Here is a 26,081-nt window from a genome sequence, read left to right as displayed (position 1 = left end):
ATTTAGAGGGTAGTTTCAATGAAAAAGGCAATAAAAGGCGGTTCCATCTTGTTTCACAAGTTTCCGAGTAAACTGTTAATGTTCATTAGATCTGATGCCTGAGTATATGCTTCCAGTAGGTGTCACTGGATACAGTCTTGTCAGAATGTCACATCTTCTGATAACACAGGTGTCTGGTGAAGCATGGAACACAAATGCTGGAGATGGTCCATGTGAATGCAATAAGTTGACCCATACTTCATCTGTTTCTTCATAAGTTTATAAGACATGTGGAACCCACCAATGACTGACATACATACGGGCAACAAATCCACATATGCCTGTTAACAGCATTTCTTTCAATATAGCAATCACTGACTCTTCTCTGCTCACTAAAATCACAGTATGCCTTAATTTTTACTACATCTTTGTTAATTATTATGCTTAAGGGTATCTGGAATTGTACTTTTACTCTTAAAATGTTGCTTCAGCTTGCTCATGTCTTAATCATGATAGGAAACTGACATGCAGTTGAAGAAACATGAAGGAATATTTTCTTTGCACCATTGAAACAATTACTATGGTGTCAAAAAATGGTTTTCATGATGATGTTTGAAGCTAGCAGGTGTGGCTAATCTCTTTAAGCTCCTGCAACCACATTAGGTCCTTTACAATGTGCTGTAGCAAAATAATGCAACTGAAGCTCTTCCTGGAGGCAGGGCAGAGTCATGAAATTCGTTCAGTTCTCCTATAAAGGGCAACACATCCATCCAAGAAATGATAAATGTGCTTTAGGGTTGGAATGTGATGTTTTAAGAAGTTTATGAAATTGTGCTGGGAATAATACACATGCACTACATCATGCTAAGGCAATCAGATATTTCTGCATAGGACACATGGTATATTTCAATAGTATTTGCGTCTCTGTAGTACGCTACAAACTGGTGAACTGACAGAGAATGTGTTGCCACAGCCTTTCTGCTTTCATTTCTGTTCTGCTTTTCTCATCTAACTATTAGAAAAATGTCACAAAAATAAACAGGTAATGTAGATTAATGTACAACAAAAGTATATGAACGACCTGATCATTCTCATGGTTTAGTCACTGTACCTGTGTTATGTCACAATTTAGCTATGATTTCACTAAATTTAAATACGGAAAAAGAATAAGTGAAGATTGCTTTCCATCCAATAATAATGTCTTAGACAATGAACTGTAAAGCACAAGTTACGAAATAGCCTATTAGGATGGGCTTTAAGATATTTTTATGTCATACCACTACTCATTTTCATTGACAGTATGTTTCTAAGATTTACGTTAATAAAATCCATGAGTGTTTCGCATATAGCAGTACATACTTCAGGAAGTTTTTGGAAACACATGCGGTTGATATAAGAAATAGAAATGACTTGCATAATTATCTATTGACATACGGGTCTGAAGTTTTGGAATAAAGCCATGTGATGGTTGCAGTTGCAAATCATTGATCAGGGCCAAACCACGACTTCTTTGAAGCTTATGCAAAATTCAGGCACCCACATTTTTCTGTGACTATGTTGTTTTGCCTTCACAACCAAGAGCTGCTCATTATACAAAATAAACCACGTTGTATGTTTCTGGTCTCTGTCATGCCGTATGAAATGTAAGTTAAGTGACTTTACCACGACAACATTTCAGTGCCAAAAAAAAAATGACACACATCAGATGCCTTCTCTTCTATTTGCTCCAGTGTAACTGCTTAATGACGACGAGCACACGCAAACCCACTGTGAATTGCTTGCAAATGTACATTCATTTGTGTTTCTTCTGTGTACAGGGGGCTTCTAATGTGCAACATTCAGCTATCGCTACCTGCATGTGTAAGAGCTCTATATGCCCTGACATCCACATTTTCTTCCCCTGCTTACAAACTAGAATGGATGTTTTACAATGAATTTTCTGCCTGTGACAGTTCTGATGTAAGCGAAATTTAAATGAAAAGATTTAACAATAACTGTCTGTCAAATGTGTGCAGATATTAAAGCTTGAATGTCAGGGAATATGATTTCCTAAATGAAGTTCCAACTGTATTTTTAGAAATCTTGTGGCATGTAAGCATAGCACAAAATCACTAATGGGACTACTGAAGCATGGATAGAAACAGTTGGAATGTAATACAATGAGGTGACAAATGTCATGGGATGGCAATATGCACCTCTACAGATGGCAGTAGTGTTGTATACACATGGTATAAAAGGGCAGCTGTCATTTGTACTCAGGTGATGGACGTGAAAAGATTTCTGATGTGATTATGGCTGCACAATGGGAATTAGTAGAGTCTGAATGCAGAAGAGTAGTTCAAATCAGACAGACGGGACATTCCATTTGGGAAATTGTTTTCAAAGTCCATATTCAAAGATCCACAGAGTCAAGAGCATACTCAGAATATAAAATTTCAGGCATTATGCCTCACTGCGGACAACAAAATGGAAGACAACCTTCACTGAACAACTGAGAGCAGAGATGTTTGCAAAGAGTTGTCAGTGCTAACAGACACGTAATATTGTCTGAAACAAACACAGAAATCAATGTGGGGCATACCACAAACATATCCAATAGGACAATGTGGCAAACTTTGGCGTGAATGGGCTATGACAGCAGTCAACTGATGCAAGTGCCTTAGCTACAGCTGGGCTTGTGACCGTATTGATTGGATCCTAGATGACTAGAAAACCGGGCCTGTAAGTCCCAATCTCTGTCGGTATGAACTGATGGTAAGGTTTGAGTGTGGTGCAGATCCAATGAAGCCATGGACCAAAGTTGTCAACAAGGCACTGGCAAGCTGGTGGTGGCTCCATAATTGTGTAGATAGTGTTTACATAGAATGGACTGGGTCCTCTGGTTCTGCCATTCATAGACTTTATGTTCCCAAACAACAATGGAATTTCTGTCAATTACAATGCTAAATTACACCGAGCCACAATTGTTCGTGACTGGTTTGCAGGACATTCATTCAATCAGGTGAAAATTTTGACCAGCCACATCACCTGACATGAATCCCAGTGAACATTTATGGGAGATAATTGAGAGGTCAGTTCATGCACAAAATTGTGCACCAGCAACACTTTCACAATTATGGACAGGTACCGAGGCACCATGGCTCAATATTTCTGGAGGGGACTTCCAATGACTTGTTGAGTCCATGCCACATCAAGTTGCTGCACTACGTCGGGCAAAAGAAGGTCTGACACAGTATTAAGTGGTATCTCATGACTTTTGTCACCTCAGTGTAAAGCAATTTTTGTTAAATTTTGACTTGGCTGTTAGCACAGATCTTCTGATGGAAATGTTGAATCAAAATTAAAAGTACTAGTGTTTACTTCCACCTCCACAAAACCGGACTATTTATCTTGCAATATGTTAAATCTGGTCACTAATTATTCATTATATTTACTATGACATATTTACATTTTATAGCAGAAACATAATTCATTTGATTAGTATATCTAATATAGCTTTTACTTGGTAGCTGTTAAAATAAGACAACCATTACTTTTACACGAATTCAAAAACTATGAAAGAGGCAGAACACAGATTTCCTGTCAGTGACTGTGTGATGGGCTCCTCTGGTCCACTGGCTGCTAGCTTCACATTCTGTCACCATCTTACTTTAAGTAACTCCTGACAAACCCTCACTCCAAAAGTTCCACAATCACAAAGTAACTATTGGACATAGACAACCTTGCTAACTTCAAAACCATTGCCTACACAATGCAAAGATTTGGTAAAAGTTACATATTGGTTTTTCACTAATGCACATGGAAAACGGAAGGAGAAAAGCATGAAGTATCACTCTAAAATTACACTTACTAATACTGTAGCAATATATCTGAGACAGCTTTAGCCTTTGATACTACCTGTCAACTTAAGAGTTGCGACAAGATGGTGCTATGTCTGGCAACGTCATACGTCTGTGGAGATTTAGTCTGTTTCGTTTGGGGCCACTAGTAGTGTTAGTTTTGCACATCATTTCTATTCTCTCAAAATTACAATATTATTTGTAATGGCAAAACACAGAATTAGGGTAACAGCAGGCCTACAGTTAAATCGAAAGTGGACTGTAATACTTGAGAACCATGGATTTTAGTTCCAAAACACACAGTGACTCAAGACCATATGCTGTTACTAAATATTCAAATTTAAAAGTTTGACAAGATGCATCAACAAAGACAAAAATATGAATTATTAATAATGTTAAAATTAATGGAAGACAGTTCAATACACTGACATTTCAGGAGTTTGTCATCTCAAAATTTGGTTACAGTTTTGATCTTATATTACTAAATAACTTGGCTTTTGTGTGACCTGTTTGTAATGTAGAATTTTTTGTTTGTTTGTAATAATCTCTACCAGAACACATTGTGATTTTTCTGCAATGCTCTTTGAGATACCTTTCAGAAACATTTGCGTTCAGAGCTACAATTCAGTGTTCCAGAATGACAGTCAGATACAGATTTACACAGAAAATGTTACATTTCAACGAAGTACCAGGATCACAGAAAATAAGACAACGAAATACTCCAGTTCAAGGTTTTGAAAATACGTAACACACTGTATTCCTGCCAGAATGTTAAAACAAAACTGTTAATTTGTTCAGTAGATAACTCAATCTTATTTGTTTGATTGGTGTCTCAATGATCCATGTATAATGTCTGCAACAGTTCTGTGATACTAAGTGTATTTGGACTTGCAACAACGAAGTGAATAAATCGCCATGTGCTGGTAACTGACACTGAAATAGTGCTGTGTTCCGTCTAGTGAGACCTGCAGTTCAATCACCATACTTTTACGTCACTGAAAAAGTTTCCTAAATTCAGATTTCAAACACATATTTAATCTGAGTGCCGATATGTTTCTACAGTGAACTCCATTTAGATATGCAATAATTAGAAAAAAAACTAAAACCTATTTACTTAGTAGCTAAATGACCAGCATTGTTCCTTGAAGTGTCCTGCAGCCAATCCACTGATAATGATAATTTATCACTTTAGCTTCCTGCGAGGATTATTATTTGCACGCTTTCCCGAGAAGTGTAAACTTATCGATTAGGATTTACAAAGAGGAACACACTAACATTACAAGCGCAGTGAACTAAGGTTTCAGGAAGAAATAAAATTGACGTCGAGTACTTGAAAACTGTTAAGGAAATTCACATCCAATTAACTTCTGAGACAACTGTGAAAACTACTCTTCAGGGTCAACCAGAGTTTCTGCTTAGAGCGTAATTATACCATTTAGTAAAGCAGACATGTGGAGTTATATTGATAATTGCTGGAAAATCTAAAATTATTTCTAGCAACAAACGAAAGTATATTTAATAGAAAACACCTAAATGCGACATGTTTTGGCTCTGAATTCCGACTTCGTTGTCAAACTGAAATTATTTTTCTGAGAAATATGCTGCCCAAAGAAAAAGAAAACACATAATTGCGGTCACTGAACCATTTCTGTTCACGACCCTGACACTGCCATTGCCCTGACGCAAAAAGTGTCAAACAGGAACAATGACACAGAACTGAAAAAGCACTTACCTCTTTCACTTCCTTCCATTCCTTACAGTTTCTCACTGCTTCACGCAAAATTACAGTACAAAATCACTCAAGCTGCCTACAAACTGATAATATTCAACCCACTTGCAGTACAACAAACATGGCCGGATCTCTGTCACAAACATTAAGTTCGTTGAACTCTGAACGATCATTATATGATGTTCTATCCTCGAATACATCCCTCATAAAAATCATATTTTAGAAAATGTGTCAGTCTCATATGCGTTTAATGGTGAAGACGAGACGAAAATAATTACTTATGCAATACTTCTCTTGACTCATTAGTCAAACTTATTGATTCAAATAAATTTCCCGTATACTTTCGTAAGTTCAATGAATTTTATCAGTTCGTACGGAAATTTCTCTTACATGTGTAATGTGAATGCCATTTATAGTTAAATTATATACTTCAGTCCTTCATTCTGAATGTGCATTATTTGAACAGGTAGTAATATGAGTATACTCTTCGGAGTTTTGTTTATAGTGCCCGAGTAGAGATATTCATTTGTTCAGGCATGTATGTTTCGAAAGTGGGCGCTGAGATATTTTGTTTATATCATCCATCGATTAAATGTGTGATTTGTTGTGCAGTGTGTTTTTCAGTTGTGACACCGGTTCGTTATCTCCCAATAATGTAAAATGAGATTAAAACCCTTTCGTGTAAGTAAGAAATGGATATTGTTATTTTCTGTGACTATGTGTTTCTTCGGCTATTTCGGGCTGTTCACGCATTTATTAGAACGAGATTATAAAAGCAGCTTCAGCTACCCGTATGAGGGTGATGTACGACGTTTTGTAGACCAGCTTAAGAATAACGAAACACCTGACGTTAAGCCAATCAATGTGTACAATTATAGTTTTATTTCTGCGTGCACGAAGAAGTGTAGCACTCCAGCCAAAGAAGTCCTTCGAATAGTATACATTGTAAAATCTGCACTGCCTAATTTCCAACGCCGAAAGGCAATACGAGAAACGTGGGGATTTGAAAAGAGATTTTCTGACGTGCAAATCAGAACAGTTTTTGTTCTTGGTGTGACTGCAGATGATCGAAAACTGCTACAAGAAGTTCAGAAAGAAAGCGCAAGACATGGTGACATTGTGCAGGCAAACTTCATCGATGATTATTTCAATAACACTATTAAGACAATGATGGGAATCTCATGGGCTTTCGCATATTGTCCCAATGCGCAATTCTATTTTTTCAGTGATGATGACATGTATGTATCAACAAAGAATGTATTGAGGTTTATACGGAATCCGGCTCACTACCCGGAATATTTAGAGACTCCTGTCATTTCACTAAGGAGACGCGAAAAACGGAACGTAATTGAAGGACGTACCTCACACGACATGCAATACAGTACTTCTGGTCAGATGATGCGACGCTTACATCAATTTCAAGATTTTGAATTGGCTGACGATGTTGTTTTATTTGCAGGGTATGTATTTGTATCTTCGCCTCAGAGACATTTTAGCAGTAAGTGGTATGTACCATTGTCGGAATACCCATATAATATGTGGCCCCCATACGTCACTGCAGGAGCATACATTCTTTCCCGCAACGCCCTAATTGACATGTATTATGCTAGTCTGTACACAAAACATTTCAGATTTGATGATATATACTTGGGAATTTTGGCAAAAAAGTTGGGAATTGAACCTTTTCATTGCAGTGAATTTCATTTTTATAAAATGAATTACAATGTCTATAGTTACCATTATGTAATAGCTTCACATGGTTATTCTGACCCTGATGAAATAATCAGAGTATGGAATGAGCAAAGAAGTGTCGGCAATGCATAAATACTTTTAATTCAGTATGGTGTCACCTGGAGCTGGGAGGCAGATCTTATACATACAAATAAAACTGTAGATGTTTAAATCTAGTCCAATAGCCAAAAATGTTAACTAATTTTAAATATTGTGGAAAATCAGTTATCTAATATATAAACATCACTTGTAAATGACAAAGCGTGACATCCATTCAGTAATAGTGAATTTCACCAATCTGTAATACTCATAATTATGTAAATGGTGAGTAATTAGCTGATATTATTGCCAGTGTGACTGACAAAGAATTTGCTTATATATCGTCTGGTGCTATAGTTGATATGCCAATTCCAAATTTTTTCATTTTAAGAATCCAAGTGATGCATGTGATGTAGCAGTACAGGAGTGATGGAAAAACTTTGAGCTGAGTGGAATTTTTTTATTGCACCTACTCTTTTTGTAGAACACATTCATTGTGACAACCTCTGTATCTTACGTCCAAGGTAAACGTTATAATTAAGATCTATTTAAGATAATGTACTGATAATGTAAAAATATATAAATTCACTGCTCATTTACAATTAAGAAGATCTCATTTATGGTGTTAACAGACAATGCAGAACAAGTTTTAATCATATTTCATTTAGACCATTTTTTTTAGTAGAAATAATTTGTAATTAAGTTTTCACTGTAATCATTATTTTACTGAAAGGCAGAAAAGAAGCAAATGTTAGCAGTAAGGCACTGTTGGTGTCTTGGCAAGGTTGAAATAATTAGCAAATTGAATTACGATATAATTTTTTATTGTATTCTAAATGGAGTATTTCAAATCTTGTGAACAAGATGGCTCATTGTCTGTTAACTTTAATAGATGTTCCTGAGCTCACACTAAAAGACTGACAAAGAATGTATAATGGAGATGTTAAACAAGTGGAGCCAGAAATTAAAGAAGAAAGCAGTGATATTGTTAATTACAGGGATCATTTTGGGTAAACTTTTATTATTAGGACTGATGTTGTTAATCTCACAACCAAAAGACTGACAGAGCATGTATAATGTAATTGTAAAAAAGAACCAGGAACTAATAAAGCAGAAATTCTGCTGATGAGATGAATTATTTCTACTTGTCCAGAATGTTCCTGAGTTACATAAGAAATGTATTGAACTAAATTATAGTTGTCAACGGAGGCATCCGATGCCACCCGTCAGATTTGACCCATGATGTAAGGGTGTTGTTGTGTGTGACGTCATGATGGCATGGAGTTCAGTTTATGAGTGTGTTGTGTTTGTAGATGCGTCTTGTTGCGGTTGGTGTCCTCTGGTGGTGTGTATATGGTCCGTGTGTTATGTTGTGTATTGGGTTCATTTGGGTGTTGGTGCTTGAAGTGCGCATTTATCGGTCGTGACTGTTGTAGAAGAACGGAAATTTTGATGTTTGTCGCGCGGTAAGTCATTTAATTCAGTTTGGAGATATGTGGTTTTTGGTGTCATGAGCTGCTGTTGACCTGTATAGGTCAAGGGAAGTGTCATATTCCAATTTTTGTTGTTTTAGGTGTTGGTTTTGTGGTATCGACAGTCATGGTGTGATTATAATTTTTGGAATAGTTGGTTTTTATTTTATGGTATCAACAATTGCGATTGAGCTCTGTAGGTGAAGGGAAGTGAGCGATTCCTGTTGATATTGCAATTGTAGCGGAATTTGGGAATTTTGTGGTGTTTTTAGGTCATCATTTTGTGTGGTTCGGGATCATGGTGTGTGTATGTGTTTATATTTAGTTTGTCTCCATCCAGAAACCCTTAATTTCCCACACTTGTCCAGTTAGTCTCATTATATTTTTGGAGGGAGATGTTTGTTGGTTTTATATGTATTTTCATGTCCGTTGGCATGTTTATGTAATGATGTCATAAGCGCCATATTGGAGACGTTAAGAATGGTTGTTTCCGCCATATTGGTGATGCCATAGGTCAAAGCAGACGGGTGGAATCGGACTCTTCTGTATTCTCGTTGTTGCCTACCAACTAACTTTTTTACATACACATTTTGGAGATATATTTTATAACAGGTCTGACATGTTTTATATTTTAAACAATTGTTTTGTAGTAGTTATGAGGACCACTGACATTAGCCTTCGCAAACTGTACTGTATGAATCAGGATCAGTAGGCAGAAGTAATGTTAGAATTCTCAGACTAGCTAACACTCTTGTTTTCATTAAATGCTTGCATTTGCTATTTTACCTATACTAAATTCATCAAAACATTTCCTTACATCAGAATGACTTCTTCTGTTTTCTGGTCATATAACTGTATTGAGAGAAATATGAGATTTGTAATTTTTTCTTTCATCTGGCATTAGTCATAATGTTCCAGTGCCATGAACCAATTAAAAAATTCAGTTCTCCCTTATGCTACTGTAATTAGAACTCGTAGTCTAAATTTGATGGAAGGTGCATATTTTCAATCCAGGTAGGTTCAAAAATTTAATACCTCATTTTGCAATGGTACAAGGACCTATTCATTGAAAAGTACGTTAAAATATATGTAAAAAGAATATTCATCTAATGGAAAAAGATCTGAGATAACTCGCTTCTAGTGCGATACTTTTGCTTGTGCCTTAAAAATATGCAAAATTATGTCCTGTGTTAAATCCCAAATGTCTCCACATTGTCTCATGAAGTGAGGCCATTTGGCTCTGTTGATGGTGGTCCATCTGTAGTATGGGAACGTTAAGTTCTTCGCCCCTCTGATGCTATTTGAGAGAAGTAGGGTAAGTGCTGGCACCAGGTTTCACCCCCCCCCCCCCCCCCTCCCGTCCTCCAGCCATTTGTGCCATACAATTTTAGATTACAAGTAGAATTTGTGAATGACTTTTGCAGTATTTTTTAGACTTCTAATTTAACTCCCATGGGTCACAAGTGTGGCTTCATTGAAGTGCACCACCACCACCACCACCTCTAGCAGTAAGTTATAACTTCATGGTAAGATAGTAAGATTATAGTTTCACCTTTGTCATTGTATTTTCCTGCAAATGAGAGGTATTTTGTTTTCTATGATAATGTTACTGGGAAACTCCTATTTTCACCTATTAAAAAAGAAATTTATCCACTGTTAACACTCGTTTTTTCTAAACTGCTTACAACAGTGTGTCTTGTCTTCAGTATTTTCTGTCATTTACACAGAATTTTTATTTTTCATTTTAATTTTTTTATGAAGCCTCGATTCTTGATTCTTATACTAGGTGTAGGAAGATAACACATTGACAGAAGTGAAACTCTAGTCAATGATTTCCCTAAACCACTTCAGGCAAATGCTGGGAATAGTCCCTCTGAAAGGGCATGACCGATTCCTTCCCTAATCCGATGGGGACTAATGACCTCACTGTTTGGTCCCATTCCCTCAAATGAACCAGTCTATGTTAGAACTGGAAAGGAGAAAGTAAGACTGCGCAGGATCTGCCTCATATAACAGAAGAGTTCTTTGAAATGTACATTGGCAACTCTGTTAAAAACTAACAGTCTTTTATTTATTTATTTATTATTGAAAGTGTGTGATGAAGACAAAATTAAAGAGTACTAAACTGAGAATATAGATTTTAGTGATGTCACATGAACTTTAATGATCTGTATCTGAGTATGTACACCAGTAGTATGGGAAGGTATGTTAGGCAGTCAGTTGTTCCGAAAAGGGAAACAATTCATTAATGTTAAAGTTGTAAATTCGGAGCCATGTGCTTCCAATCCCTGTACTAGTCTGACAAGTCTTTAGGTTTCTTAGTTGTTTAAGGCAAATGCTATAATAGTTCCTTTTGAAAGGCCGTGGTTACTCATACCCCCAATCCTTCTGTTAACTGAACAATAGTCCTAACTTTTATAGTTCAGACTACCTCACCCTTTCGTATTATATAGGGATGTAAATTATTACAAAATCATGTGTATTAAGCAACACACAAGTTGATCATAGCAGAAATGGGACAAGATTGCTGCTTACTTTTTAATTTTCCACTCTTATCTACCCAGTGACACAGGATTTACTTTTGCCACAGCTTATATCTTTGTCTTTTGGAGATACAAATGAAAGTATCATTTGAACCTAGAAATTTATCCATCTATTCAAAGAAGTAAACATTCTATCAACTTTTGTACATTCATGTTACCTTGTGGAAAATTGGAAATTTGTGATAAGGACTTATGGGGGACCAAACTGCTGAGGTCATCGGTCCCTAAGCTTATACACTACTTAATCTAACTTATGCTAAGGACGACACATGTTACCTTGTGTGTTTCGTTGTTCTATTCATACTTTGTTATTATGATCCAGATATAGGCATAAAATACAACTGAGCCGTCCATAAGTTGTATGTCACATAATTCTATGTTTGTACTGAAATATTTTGTGTTATATCAGTTTAAAAAACTATTTGTATGAAAGTTATTGTAAACACAGTAAAATGTTTAATAAAAGTAGTACTAAAAATGCTGCAAACTAAACTGCCAATCATTGACAGACACATGAGTGACAAAATGAACATTATATCTCATATTTCAGTCAGGCCCTTACTAATTTCGAAAAAAGTGAAGTGGTGCTGCAGGACACAAATTAATATCAAATTTTTTGAAAAAATAAGAAATATAGTGATGTGGAAATTTAAGGTTACAGGAGCTCTGTTAGTGGTCTGGATTAATTCTATCCTGACAGCATATTATTGCAGTGACAGACATCTGCAGTAATGCAATTAAATTTGCATGTCATTTCAGCTTTCATTTATGGTGCCAAACATACAGCATTGGCGCCTGAACAAAGCATTCTCATACCAATAGCACCATCTCTATTATGTCATGTGCCAGTAACCCAACATTCATCAAAGCGCCCAAGGACGGTCTATCTGATCCTGACACTACACTGTCCACTGCTTGAACATACTTTTTGAGCTATATAATCATCAAAGACCATAATTTAACAGTATTACAACAGTCAAACGATGGAAATTCCAGGATGGAATGGAACAGTATGAAAAAGAAAGTTCCTACTCATGATATAGCGGAGATGCTGAGCTGCAAATAGGATTGCCATCTCTCAAGGCTCACGAAGAATAAGAAAATTATTGAAAGGTTGTTAGTGAAGGTGATGTCGGCATGCTATTGTAGAGGCCAAAGAGAAATACACTTGTATAGCAATTGGTGTTTCAAAAAGGACTTTAAAACTTTAAAAATTGATATATATTTATTGAAAAAAGATACAGAGTTGGGATTAGTGTTATTTTTTTAGGGAAACATAAGCTTTTTTATCTTAAACTAAAGATGTTGTATGTGGCTTCTGTTGCTTATCCTGCACACATCCAATCAGTTTAGAGCCATCACGAACATGTTGCAATGTTTGATGTGGATTTTTACTGCCCCAAATCCTGCAGTTGTGTGTGTTAACCTTGCCACTTAAATGAAAAGTTGACTCGTCAGAAAAGATTATTTTGTCCAAGAAATGTTCATCCTTATGTAATCGATTTAACATATCTGCACAGAAGTTCTGGCGAGCAATTTGATCATTGTCTTTTATTGCTTGTACAATCATCAATCTGTACGGTTTCAAATGCAAATGGTTTCTCAACACATGCTAAACAGTCGTATGTGGGATTTGCAGTTTGTGAGATGCCAGGTTGATTTTGCAGGGCTGTTGACAAAACGTTGTCTTACTCACTCATCACTACGTCATCAGATGTGCTTGGACGACCTGATGATTTCCCATGTCTTACCGAGCACCTTGTTTCTACAAAACATTTATGCCACTCATAAACTGTCTGCCTACTAGGAGGATCTTATGTGTAATTGATATGGAAATTACACTGAACTGTTGTCACCAATTTTGATTCTTCAAACCAAAACACGCAGCTAGCATGCTCAGGCCCAGTGAAGGCAGCCTTCTTTAACACAACTGTCACTAGCACTCCTTATGGTACAATTCAGTGCTTGTGAAATACATGTATCTCCCACAAATTGACACTATAATCACCTTTGTAGGTACTGTGAATTAATTTTTATGAATTTTCAAAATTGTAAAGTCCTTTTGAAACACCCCGTATATAAAGAATCTGCCATAGATGTAACTGAAGTCACTAATTTCTGACAAATATAATTTGTTGGAAAAAAACAGTATGCTCATACAAACCAAACACGATCAACATTCAAAAATGACTGACAGGCTGAAGACCTCTGTTCAACTACTCAAAGTCTCGTACTTGGTCGAGTTTTCCACAAGCTAATATTTACAAATGTCTACTGCTGCACACAGAAACCACATTATACAAGAGTATACTTTTAGTATACATACAATGATATAGATCCTTGGAAGAACAGAGTACAGTCAATGTTGTACCAAAGTTTGTGAACCAGGTTACGACATCCAACCACAGAGACTGGACCACTGGCAGAGCTGCAGAGACCAGACTGTGTCTGTCAAGGAGGCAGCTGGTTGGCGGTGGCATCGTACACAATCGGATGTATGGCTCGATGTGAACTGATTTTGCATGGCTGTGCACAGGCCTAAATACTGTCGCACAGCAGGATATCGCAGGAACTAACAGTTGCGTGGCAGGTAAGCAGTCCACGGCATTGTTGTGCTAGATGGGTTGCCGGCCATACAGGCTGAATGTTGCAACATCGTAGTGTATGACACTTTTTTGTGCTTTTTTACAGTACTGTCAACAAGTATGAAAAAGACAGATTGCTGCTAACTGTAAAGATGACACGTTGAGCTGCAAACAGGCACAATGAGAAGACCGTTACACTGAGCTTTCAGCCAAAGCCTTCTTCAGAAAAGAAAGCAACACTTTCATGCCCCACGCATACATGACCGCTATTTTTGGCTTCTCTGGGCAGTTTGCGACTGCTGCATTGAATGAAAGCAGCAATCTGGAGTGGGGCAGGGAAGAGGGAGGGATAGCAGGATACAAGTGGGGGGGGGGGGGGGGTAGGGGGCGAGAGAGAGGAGAGTGCTGTCTGACAAGAACTTGTGACTAGATGGCAGGGATTAGAAAAGGAGAGGACCAGAGAAGGGCAAAAGACTGATGGGTGTGTTGGCAGAGAGCAGCATACAGTGATGATGAAGGAAAAGGAGTTGGGAGGAGGACAAAGAGGGAGCAAACTGTTGGGTGGAGGAACACTAGGTTGAAGGTGACATGGCATAATTTGGGGTATGGAGAATATGTTTTATGTGTAACTGTCATCAGTGGAGTTCAGAAAAGCTGGTGGTGGAGGGAAGGTTTCAGATGGCCCTGGTTGTGAAGCAGCCATTGAAATTGAGCATGTTATATTCAGCTGTATGTTGTGCCACAGAGTGGTCCTCTGTGTTCTTGGCAGCAGTTTGGCGGTGGTCATTCATCCTGGTGGACAGCTGGTTTGTAGTCATATCAATATGTGCAATGATTGTAGTGGAGATGGTATACAATGCACCTGATTTCACCGGCCTGGCGGAAGACCTCTGCCATTTGTCTGATTACTCTGCCTATAAACTGTGCCAGAGTGATTTCATTCAAGAAGTCTAACATAGCCTCCAATCCCTGTTTAAAGCCTTAGGCCCTTCCCAGAACCTCTCCCTTGAGTCCATTTCCCTCCTCACCCATGTACACCCACCTTATACATGCTCCCCAAAATCAACAATCCTGGATGACCCATCGTTGCTGATTGTTGTGCCCCCAATGAAAGAATTTCAGCCCTCATTTTCCAACACCTTCAACCAACCGCCCAAAATCTAGCCTCCTACATGAAACACACCAACCACTTCCTTCCTCAACCCTCCAACATCCCCTCCGCTTTACCTCTTGGATCCCTTCTCGTCACTGAATCTCTATACACCAACGACCCTCTTGCCCAAGGTCTTGTCACTGTTGAACACTACCTCTCCCAAAATTTTTCAGACTCCAAACCCAATAGCTCATTTCTCATATACCTTACTAATGTTATCATAATATACAACTATTTCTCCTTTGAAGGGAAGGTATACAAACAAATCCTGCGCAAAGACATGGGCAGCCACATGATACAACACTATGCGAATCTGTTTATGGGTCATGTAGAGGAAATCTTCCTAGCTTTCCAAAAACACAAATCCCTGGTCTGTTCTTGTTCATTGACAATATCTTCATCTGGACTTGGAGCCAAGGCATCCCCCTCCTCATTCCTTCAGAATCTCAACATCTCTCTCACTTTGTTCCCTTCATCCCTGCATGCCACCTTCCTGAACGACGATCTCCTCATCTCTGATGGCGCCATCCACACCTATCTACATTACACCCACCAAACACCAACAGTACCTGCTTTCCAACAGCTGCTATCCCTTCCACATCACCAATGGATGGCCTATCTGCAGTTACAAGAACTCGATTGCCCGTTGTGCTCAAGGTCTCACAAAGGCCTTCACAGACAGGCAGTACCCGCAGACCACAGACTGATTTCCCATGCCGTATCCTTACACACCCCCAATCCTCCCATGATCCCCAAGAACCAGCTACAAAGCAGCATCCACTTTGTCACCCAACACCACACTTGGCTGGAACAACTCAACCATTTCCTTTGCCAGTGTTTGGATTATCCATCATCATGTCCTGAAATGAAAGACATACTACCCACAATTCTTCCTATCCCTCCTAAAACGGTGTTCCTTCACCCACCCAACCTCCACAATATCCTAGTCCCTCCCAGTCTTCTTAGCCTCTTGTCACAGGAATCATATCCTTGGTGTAAGACTTTCCCAAATCCACCCAGCCAGCACTTCCTACTCCAGTCCTGTCACAGGCTTATCCTCCCTCATCAGAGGCCAGACCACCCGCTGCTTTACAACCTGGACCATTTGCATCCTCCCCTCCACCACCAGCTTTTCTGAACTGCAGAGATGGGAGTTATCCTTACTAAACTTTCTCTAGTCCCAAAATTATGCCAGACTCAGCTAATGATAACCTACAGTCCCCACACTCGCCACTCAACAGTTTGCCCCCCCCCCCCCCCATGAACCATGGACCTTGTCGTTGGTGGGGAGGCTTGCGTGCCTCAGCGATACAGATGGCCGTACCGTAGGTGCAACCACAACGGAGGGGTATCTGTTGAGAGGCCAACCAACGTGTGGTTCCTGAACAGGGGCAGCAGCCTTTTCAATAGTTGCAGGGGGCAACAGTCTGGATGATTGACTGATCTGGCCTTGTAACACTAACCAACACGGCCTTGCTGTGCTGGTACTGCGAAGGGCTGAAAGCAAGGGGAAACTACAGCCATAATTTTTCCCGAGGGCATGCAGCTTTACTGTATGGTTAAATGATGATGGCGTCCCCTTGGGTAAAATATTTCGGAGGTAAAATAGTCCCCCATTCCGATCTCTGGGCCGGGACTACTCAGGAGGACGTCATTATCAGGAGAAAGAAAACTGAAGTTCTACGGATCGGAGCGTGGAATGTCACATCCCTTAGTCGGGTGGGCAGGTTAGAAAATTTAAAAAGGGAAATGGATAGGTGAAAGTTAGATATAGTGGGAATTAGTGAATTTTGGTGGCAGCAGGAACAAGACCTTTGGTCAGGTGAATACAGGGTTATAAATACAAAATCAAATAGGGGTAATGCAGGAGTAGGTTTAATAATGAATAAAAAAAATATGAGTGTGGGTAAGCTACTACAAACAGCATAGTGAATGCATTATTGTGGCCAAGATAGACACGAAGCCCACAGCTACTACAGTAGTCCAAGTTTATATGCCAACTAGCTCTGCAGATGATGAAGAAATTGATAAAATGTATGATGAGAGAAAAGAAATTATTCAGATAGTGGAGGGAGACGAAAATTTAATAGTCATGGATGACAGGAATTCGAGAGTAGGAAAAGGGAGAAGGAAACATAGGTGAATGTGGATTGGGGGTAAGAAATGAAAGAGGAAGCCGTCTGGTAGAATTTTGCACAGAGCATAACTTAATCATAGCTAACACTAGGTTCAAGAATCATAAAAGAAGGCTGTATACATGGAAGAAGCCTGGAGATACTAGAAGGTATCAGATAGATTATATAATGGTAAGACAGAGATTTAGGAACCAGGTTTTAAATTGTAAGACATTTCCAGGGGCAGATGTGGACTCTGACCACATTCTATTGGTTATGAACTGTAGATTAAAACTGAAGAAACTGCAAAAAGGTGGGCATTTAAGGAGATGGGACCTGGATAAACTGACTAAACCAGAGGTTCTACAGTTTCATGGAGAGCATAAGCGAACAATTGACAGGAATGGGGGAAAGAAATACAGTAGAAGAAGAATGGGTAGCTCTGAGGGATGAAGTAGTGAAGGCAGCAGAGGATCAAGTAGGTAAAAAGACAAGGGCTAGTAGAAATCCTTGGGTAACAGAAGAAATATTAAATTTAATTGATGAAAGGAGAAAATATAAAAATGCAGTAAATGAAGCAGGCAAAAAGGAATACAAATGTCTCAAAAATGAGATCAACAGGAAGTGCAAAATGGCTAAGCAGGGATGGCCAGAGGACAAATGTAAGGATGTATATGCTTATCTCACTAGGGGTATGATAGATACTGCCTACAGGAAAATTAAAGAAACCTTTGGAGAAAAGAGAACCACTTGCATGAATATCAAAAGCTCAGATGGAAACCCAGTTCTAAGCAAAGAAGGGAAAGCAGAAAGGTGGAAGGAGTATATGGAGGGTCTATACAAGGACAATGTACTTGAGGACAATATTATGGAAATAGAAGAGAATGTAGATAAATACGAAATGGGAGATACAATACTGCGTGAAGAGTTTGACAGAGCACTGAAAGAACTGAGTCGAAACAAGGCCCCGGGAGTAGACAACATTCCATTAGAACTACTGACAGCCTTGGGAGAGCCAGTCCTGTCAAAACCCTACCATCTGGTGAGCAAGATGTATGAGACAGGCGAAATACCTTCAGACTTCAAAAAGAATATAATAATTCCAATCCCAAAGAAAGAAAGTGTTGACAGATGTGAAAATTACCGAAATATCTATTTCATAAGTCATGGCTGCAAAATACTAATGTGAATTCTTTACAGACGAATGGAAAAACTAGTAGAAGCCGACCTTGGGGAAGATCAGTTTGGATTCCGTAGAAATACTGGAACACGTGAGGCAATACTGACCCTACGACTTATCTTAGAAGAAAGATTAAGGGAAGGCAAACCTACGTTTCTAGCATTTGTAGACCTAGAGAAAGCTTTTGACAATGTTGACTGGAATACTGTCTTTCAAATTCTGAAGGTGGCAGGGGTAAAATACATGGAGCGAAAGGCTATTTACAATTTGTACAGAAACCAGATGGCAGTTATAAGAGTCCAGGGGCATGTAAGGGAAGCAGTGGTTGGTAAGGGAGTGAGACAGGGTTGTAGCCTATCCCCGATGTTAATTCAATCTGTATATTGAGCAAGCAGTGAAGGAAACAAAAGAAAAAATTGGAGTAGGTATTAAAATCCTTGGAGAAGAAATAAAAACTTTGAGGTTCGCCGATGACATTTTAATTCTGTCAGAGACACAAAGGACTTGGAAGAGCTGTTGAACGGAATGGATAGTGTCTTGAAAGGAGGATGTAAGATGAACATCAACAAAAGCAAAACGAGGATAATGGAATGTAGTCAAATTAAATCGGGTGATGCTGAGGGAATTAGATTAGGAAATGAGACACTTAAAGTAGTAAAGGAGTTTTGCTATTTGGGGAGCAAAATAACTGATGATGGTCAAAGTAGAGAGGATATAATATGTAGACTGGCAATGGCAAGGAAAGCGTTTCTGAAGAAGAGAAATTTGTTAACATCGAGTATAGATTTAAGTGTCAGGAAGTCGTTTCTGAAAGTATTTGTATGGAGTGTAGCCATGTGTGGAAGTGAAACATGGATGATAAATAGTTTGGACAAGAAGAGAATAGAAGCTTTCGAAATGTGGTGCTTCAGAAGAATGCTGAAGATTAGATAGGGAAATAACATAACTAATGAGGAGGCATTGAATAGAATTGGGGAGAAGAGGAGTTTGTGGCACAACTTGACTAGAAGAAGGGATTGGTTGGTAGGACACATTCTGAGGCATCAAGGGATCACCAATTTAGTACTGGAGGGCAGCGTGGAGGGTAAAAATCGTAGAGGGAGACCAAGAGATGAATACATTAAGCAGATTCAGAAGGATGTAGGTTGCAGTAGGTACTGGGAGATGATGAAGCTTGCACAGGATAGAGTACCATAGATAGCTGCACCAAAGCAGTCTCAGGACTGAAGATCACAACAACAACTACAACTGTCCTATCACCTCCCAACCCACATCCCCTCACCTTCACTGTGCACTTCACTCTATCAATGCACCCACCAGTCTTTTCCCCTCTCTGCTGCTCTCCTTTCCCACTCCTCAATCCCCTCCCCCACAGCTTACTAACTCTGCACAAGGCAACTTTGTCCTCCCACCTTCTAGTTGTTGTACACTGCCAGACAGCCCTCTTCTTCCCTGCCCCCCCCCCCTCCCCGCCCCACTTGTACTCTGCTACCCCTTCCAAGCCCCCCCTCCCACTAAATCCTGACTCTTGCTTTCGTTCAATGCTGCCTGCAGTCTGCCCAGAGCGGCTGGAGATAGTGGCCATTGTGCCTGAGGTGTTCTTGCCTTGTGTGTGTGTGGGGGAGGGGGGTGTATGCTGACGCTTCAGCCAAAACCAGGTGTGGGACAGTCTTTTCGTTGTACCTATCTGCAACTCAAGTGTCACCTTCACAGTGGATAGCATCTATTCTTTTCATAATTGTTTATTTCCAACCTGGTATTTCCTTTATTTGCAGCTTGTCTTTGTCTCCGATTGCAATATGCTTAATAACAGCACCAGTACATTACAGTTTCTCTCGATGGAAGACTTAATATGAGTCATCTGGTATACTTCCTGGAACACAAGTACACGCTTGGCAACTGTTCGACACTATAACCTGCATGGATTAGTTATTTTGATACACTGATTTGCTATTGTTTCAACAGTGAGGAAGAGCTAATGGCAGGCCTCTATTATATCTCAGATATGTGCACGTACTACTTAACAAGTAAATGGCAAGAAATGACCTAACACATTTGGAGAACATTAAATTCAAAGTAAATGTGGCTTCGATGAAAGATTCCACAGTTCATTCATTCAAGGTGATTTCTGGAGAGCAAGTGATCATATGTTCAAAACACTTTGGAAGCAATATGAATAGTCTTGGCAATCTGTGCTTAATATTTACTCCACTGTGTGAATGTAGACTATTAAGAATATTGCTGAAGGAAAGCTCTTGGGTTTCCAGCTAGATGGCACCATTGAAATTCTGCAAAAATGATATGGCCACTGTAACAGTTGAAGTGGTGATTACTAATAAAAGTACCTAGAACTGATTGCATTTAGGAATTTTGTCATTCACAGCAATACTAACATCAGACCTGAAGATGTTGGATGGATACTTCAAACAACTCTCTCTGATCAAAGCCTCAAAAGACCAGTGCATCAACTTATCACATACCTAAAAAGCACGCAAACTATGAACCTAATATCACATTTAGAGATCACACTCCAATACTGCAACACTCTGAAATACCTTCAACATACAATACCCATCTCTCGAAAATGGCAGCTAAAATCAAAACTTGGAACAATATATTTCAGAAGTAAGTATGAACCAACTGAGGTGTCAATGCAGCAGTCTTCAGAGCATCAGCTCTTTCACTTTCACACTCACAAGGGAACCTCCCCATCACACCCCCCTCAGATTTAGTTATAAGTTGGCACAGTGGATAGGCCTTGAAAAACTGAACACAGATCAATCGAGAAAACAGGAAGAAGTTGTGTGGAACTATGAAAAAATAAGCAAAATATACAAACTCAGTAGTGCATGCGGAGGATAGGCAACATCAAGCATAGTCTGATTTCAGGACCGTCGTAGTCCCGTGGTTAGCGTGAGTAGCTGCAGAATGAGAGGTTTTTGGTTCAAGTCTTCCCTCGAGTGAAAAGTTTACGATCTTTATTTTCGCAAAGTTATGATCTGTCTGTTCGTTCATTGACGTCTCTGTTCACTGTAATAAGTTTAGTGTTTCTGTTTTGCGACCGCACCGCAAAACCATGCAATTAGTAGACGAAAGGACGTGCCTCCCCAATGGGAATCGAAAACATTTGATCACAAGGTCATAGGTCAACTGATTCCTCCACAGGAAAACACGTCTGATATATTCTATACAACACTGGTGACGGCATGTGCGTCACATGACAGGAAAATGTTGTCGACCCACCTAACTTGTACACTTGGCGAATGGGAAAAAGATTCTTCTACCTTGCCCGATTTAGGTTTTCTTGTGGATGTGATAATCACTCCCAAAAACGTGATGAAAACATAAAAGTTTGTCACATAAACTGAAAATAAAAAATTAAACTTTTCACCCGAGGGTAGGTTTGAACCAAGGACCTTTCACTCCGCAGCTGCTCACGCTAACCACGAGACCACGGCGCTATTGAGCTGACAGTTCCCTTGTTGTGACATATCTTCCACATAGACTACTCTGTTTGTATATTTTGCTTATTTTTTCATAGTTCCACACAACTTCTTCCTGTTTTCTTGGTTGATTTGTGTTCAGTTTTTCAAGGCCTATCCACTTTGCCAACTTATAACTAAATCTGAGGGGGGTGCGATGGGGAGGTTCCCTTGTCAGTTGCAGAATACTGCTACTCCACATGGCTAGACAGTGCTCACATTAAAATAACTGACACAAAGCTCTATCAAGCAATGCATCCCATCACAGAGTGTACTCACGCATTGGGTACCAGTACTTGGTAATAATTCACCACCATCCATAAGATGACCACAGTCATCACTAAATTATATGGATATGAATAAACAAAACAGCCTACAATTATCAATTCATTCTGCACAGTGTGCGGAACTGCTGCACATGTGCGCAGGTGTGTGACAGCGACATCTGTTATTAGACATGTGTCCTAAATGAACGGCGGCGGCTCCACTTCCCTGTTTATGTGGTACAAGCAAGAGCGCAACACACCCAGTCTCGTTTACCCCTGGTGACCATAACCTTAACAGAGAAGTACTGAGAAATGGCAGGTACTGTGAAAAAGCAAAGGACGGGAGATGTATGTTCTCAGTCGTTTAAAAGTGACTGGGAACTGCAATTCTTTTTTGTAGCCATTGGCGAAAACTCAGTGTTTGCTGTACCACCAAATAATAGGCGGCCAGCGTAAGTTTGCAATTGAAAGACACTACAAATCACAAAGACGAGTGGAGTGTACTCAACAGTGAAGAACGACAAGCAAAATTAAATGTCCTTAAGAAAATGGATGAGACACATCAACTCGATTTTACTGTATGTCAAAGTAACTGATACTTCTTGAGCTCTTTAGTTTCTTGTGTTACATTTATGTCTATTTTACTGTACAATGTACTGTTTTCAATTTTTCAGAAAGACAACCACATTAAACCTTCACTGCGAGTAAGTTTAAATCTCACTAAGAATTGCACAATCTGGGAAACCCCTTTCCGAAGGGGAGTTTGTGAAAGGGTTTCCGATTGATGCTGCAGAACTTGTGTGTCCCACGACCGTTAGCAGGTTTCAAGAAATCAGTCTATCCAAACAAACAGTGACAATATGTATCAGTGCTATGGCCGGCGATGTGCACAGGTAGCTAATAAATAAGGCTAAAGACTTTGTTGCTTCCTCTGTTGCGCTCGATTAAGCAACAGATCTCACAGATACAGCCCAGGTTGTGATATACATACGAGGTGTCGATAACGCACTTTGTGTAACAGAGGACGTTTTGGACTTAGTACCTTTGAAAGAGACTACAACAGGTGCGGACTTACTCAAAGCTGTCGAGCAAACGATTTATGGTGTCAGTATGGGGTGGAATTGGTTAGTCTCAGTGACCACAGATGGAGCACCATCAATGCAAGGCCATCGGAGAGGACTCATAGCACGGATGCGCAAAAAGCTAGGGCGCACAGATGAGACGTTGTATGGAATTCACTGCATTCTGCATCGAGAGGCGCTTTGTGCAAAATTAGTAACGTTAGCAAACGTCATGCAAATTGTTGTGCGTACTGTAAACTATCTGAAGACACATGGGCTTACGCATCACCAGTTTCGGCGGTTCTTGGAGGAATTAGGAGCGGAGTACGATGACATAACTTACTATACCGAAGTTCGCTGGCTCAGTCAAGGTAAAATACAGATAATATTTTTTGATTCACGTTTGGTCATAGTAACATTTTTACATGAGAAGGGAAAAAGTGAACCTATGTTGGAAGACCCTTGTTGGATATCAGACCTTGCATTTCTCTTGGACATTACGTGTCACATGAACAGCCTGAACGTCAGTTTGCAAGGTGAAAATAATTTAATTTTTGACATGTTGGAAAAAGTAAATGCCTTTGAAAGGAAGCTTGCGCTTAGGGAGAGCCACCTATTGACAGAAAACACTGCACATTTCCCGACTCTTGGACTGGTCCATGAAAGTGCTAGATTTCAAGAATACGTGTCAATAATTGTAAAAATTAAGGAACAATATCGAGCACAATTTGCAGATGTTACGAGTTTGTCTCCTGTCATTCGCCTCTTTGCTCGACCGTTCTCGTCGTCAGTTGAAGATGCTCCGAATGATCTACAGACGGAACTGATCGAACTACAGTGCAATACAAGACTGAAGGACAAATTCTTTGCAGTGTGAAGTACAAAAGAATTCTATGAAAATTTTTCACAACAAGAATTTCCACGCCTGCACCGAGAAGTCGCGAGAGTTATGTCCATGTTCGGGTCGACATATGTTTGTGAAAGATTTTACTCGGTGATGAAAATGAATAAATCAAGGTTTCAATCAAGCATAAGTGATAAAAATCTTCGCAACTGCTTGCGTTTGTCAATGAGCCGTGCTTTTGTGCCCGATATTAACTGCATCATTTCTCATGACCAGTGATAAACATGCTTGGATTTATTCCTTTCATAATTAAAAATTATTGTTTACTAACTGTGCATTATTGCCTCATTCTGCTCCATGTTACATTATTATCAGGAAAATTGGTCATTAAACCGATTGTTCCAATGTATACTTACATTTAGGGTTTTTTTAATGTGTGAAGGGCTACGCTCAGCTGAAGTCAATAAAAACATAACATTCATCTAATTGTCAGTTATTATGCAGATTTCAGACGGAAGTGATGAAAGGTATAACAGTAATGGTATTGAAATAAAAGGTGATCATCGAGAGGTCTGCGGTTATCATTCTGTTCAGAGGTCAGTGAGACAGAAATTATGTGGGTGTAACTGAGGGCACCGAGTATTAGTTATAGGAAACCTTGCATTAGTTTAATGTTATTTGAAATCATGAATAAGGTTCTTTGGAAGTCACTATGTGCTCTCTTTCTTAAATACTACATCAAAAACATTACTCGTATTTATGTGCCGTCAGACAAGCTGCCTTAATAAAAACCCACGGTTGTTAATTGTATTACTTTTCTTACTGGGTTAAACTGTTAACATAAAAATAGACGTCTCAATGAGTAGACTGCGACCGTATTCCCAAAGTTGGCTTGCAAGCTGTGGAAAGAGCACTAGAATGCGCCGTACAGAGTATCCCAGCAAGTGGATAAAGCAACATCTGTGCGTAGAGACATGCACTACATGAACGCTGAAGGCTGCGGCGTGCATGCTGTGACCCGGAAGTTGCACATGTGCAGGAGCACCGTACACGTGCAGAATTTCTGGCCGGCCCTTAACTAATCAAAACTCCCCAGAAGCAATCAGCAGGTTTTCGTCAACGACACTGGAGCACATTGAATCGGAGCAGAACTGACTGGGGTAGATGTGGAGCATTATTGTGCCACCCAATCTCCCCTGAATGTGACTGTGGTGAAGATCAGCAAACCGTACATCACATAACATTTGAATGTTCCCTCAACATTCAAAGGGACAATTAAAGACCTTCACAATTTGTCTGCAGAAGCTTCTGAAGGATGTACAATATGGATTCAGGGCAATGAACCCATTACAGATTTGAGATTGTGTGTATCTGTATAAAATTGTATGCATTTGTTGTAAATAGCTGTCTATATTTCTCTGTCATCAAATGAAAAATAAAAGAAATTAACCAAAGTACCTTTGAAGTAATGAAAAAATAAAACCACAATTGAAAAACCCTTTTACTTACCTGATCACCATTTCTGCATTTGCAGTGACATCTTGTATTTCATAATAGGAACCCTCAAATACTGGCACTTACTGTTATTTGAGCAGAGAGTGCATAACAAAACTGGAAATGATAGATAATGGGGAGTATCACCTCCCCCCTCCCTTTCCACACCCCATTCTGAAATATCTTCGACTACAAGCCTGATTCCAGATGCAAGTTGGGAGTGGCCAAGTGATGTTGTTGTTGTGGTCTTCAGTCCGGAGACTGGTTTGATGCAGCTCTCCATGCTACTCTATCCTGTGCAAGCTTCTTCATCTCCCAGTACCTACTGCAACCTACATCCTTCTGAATCTGCTTAGTGTATTCATCTCTTGGTCTCCCCCTATGATTTTTACCCTCCACGCTGCCCTCCAATACTAAATTGGTGATCCCTTGATGCCTCAGAACATGTCCTACCAACCGATCCCTTCTTCTGGTCAAGTTGTGCCACAAACTTCTCTTCTCCCCAATCCTATTCAATACTTCATCATTAGTTATGTGATCTATCCATCTAATCTTCAGCATTCTTCTGTA

General features: G+C 39.4%; 2 protein-coding genes across 3 annotated transcripts in view; one reads left to right on the top strand and one right to left on the bottom strand.

The window, feature by feature from the left end:
* LOC126483613 (retinoic acid receptor RXR) overlaps window positions 1-5,686 on the bottom strand; it is a 141,425-nt gene extending 135,739 nt beyond the window's left edge. Inside the window, exon 1 of one of the 2 annotated variants that reach the window (XM_050106655.1) lies at window positions 5,551-5,686. In XM_050106655.1, coding sequence (XP_049962612.1) covers window positions 5,551-5,569 — 19 coding nt within the window. In that variant the 5' untranslated portion in view covers window positions 5,570-5,686. Of the gene's footprint in view, window positions 1-4,932; window positions 5,157-5,550 lie in introns of those variants that run through there. The other variant, XM_050106656.1, reaches the window with a different exon arrangement.
* A 211-nt stretch (window positions 5,687-5,897) lies between these two features.
* LOC126484259 (beta-1,3-galactosyltransferase brn) lies at window positions 5,898-11,773 on the top strand. The gene has a single exon (XM_050107678.1). The coding sequence runs from the start codon at window positions 6,208-6,210 to the stop codon at window positions 7,369-7,371; it is 1,164 nt and encodes a 387-aa protein (XP_049963635.1). The 5' UTR covers window positions 5,898-6,207; the 3' UTR covers window positions 7,372-11,773.
* Window positions 11,774-26,081: the final 14,308 nt, after the last annotated feature.

This window comes from Schistocerca serialis, chromosome 6, assembly GCF_023864345.2.
Source record: "Schistocerca serialis cubense isolate TAMUIC-IGC-003099 chromosome 6, iqSchSeri2.2, whole genome shotgun sequence".
NCBI classification, from domain to species: Eukaryota; Metazoa; Arthropoda; class Insecta; order Orthoptera; family Acrididae; genus Schistocerca; species Schistocerca serialis.
The sequence above is the reverse complement of the archived record's forward strand: the minus strand, read 5'-3'. Positions and strand labels throughout refer to the sequence as shown.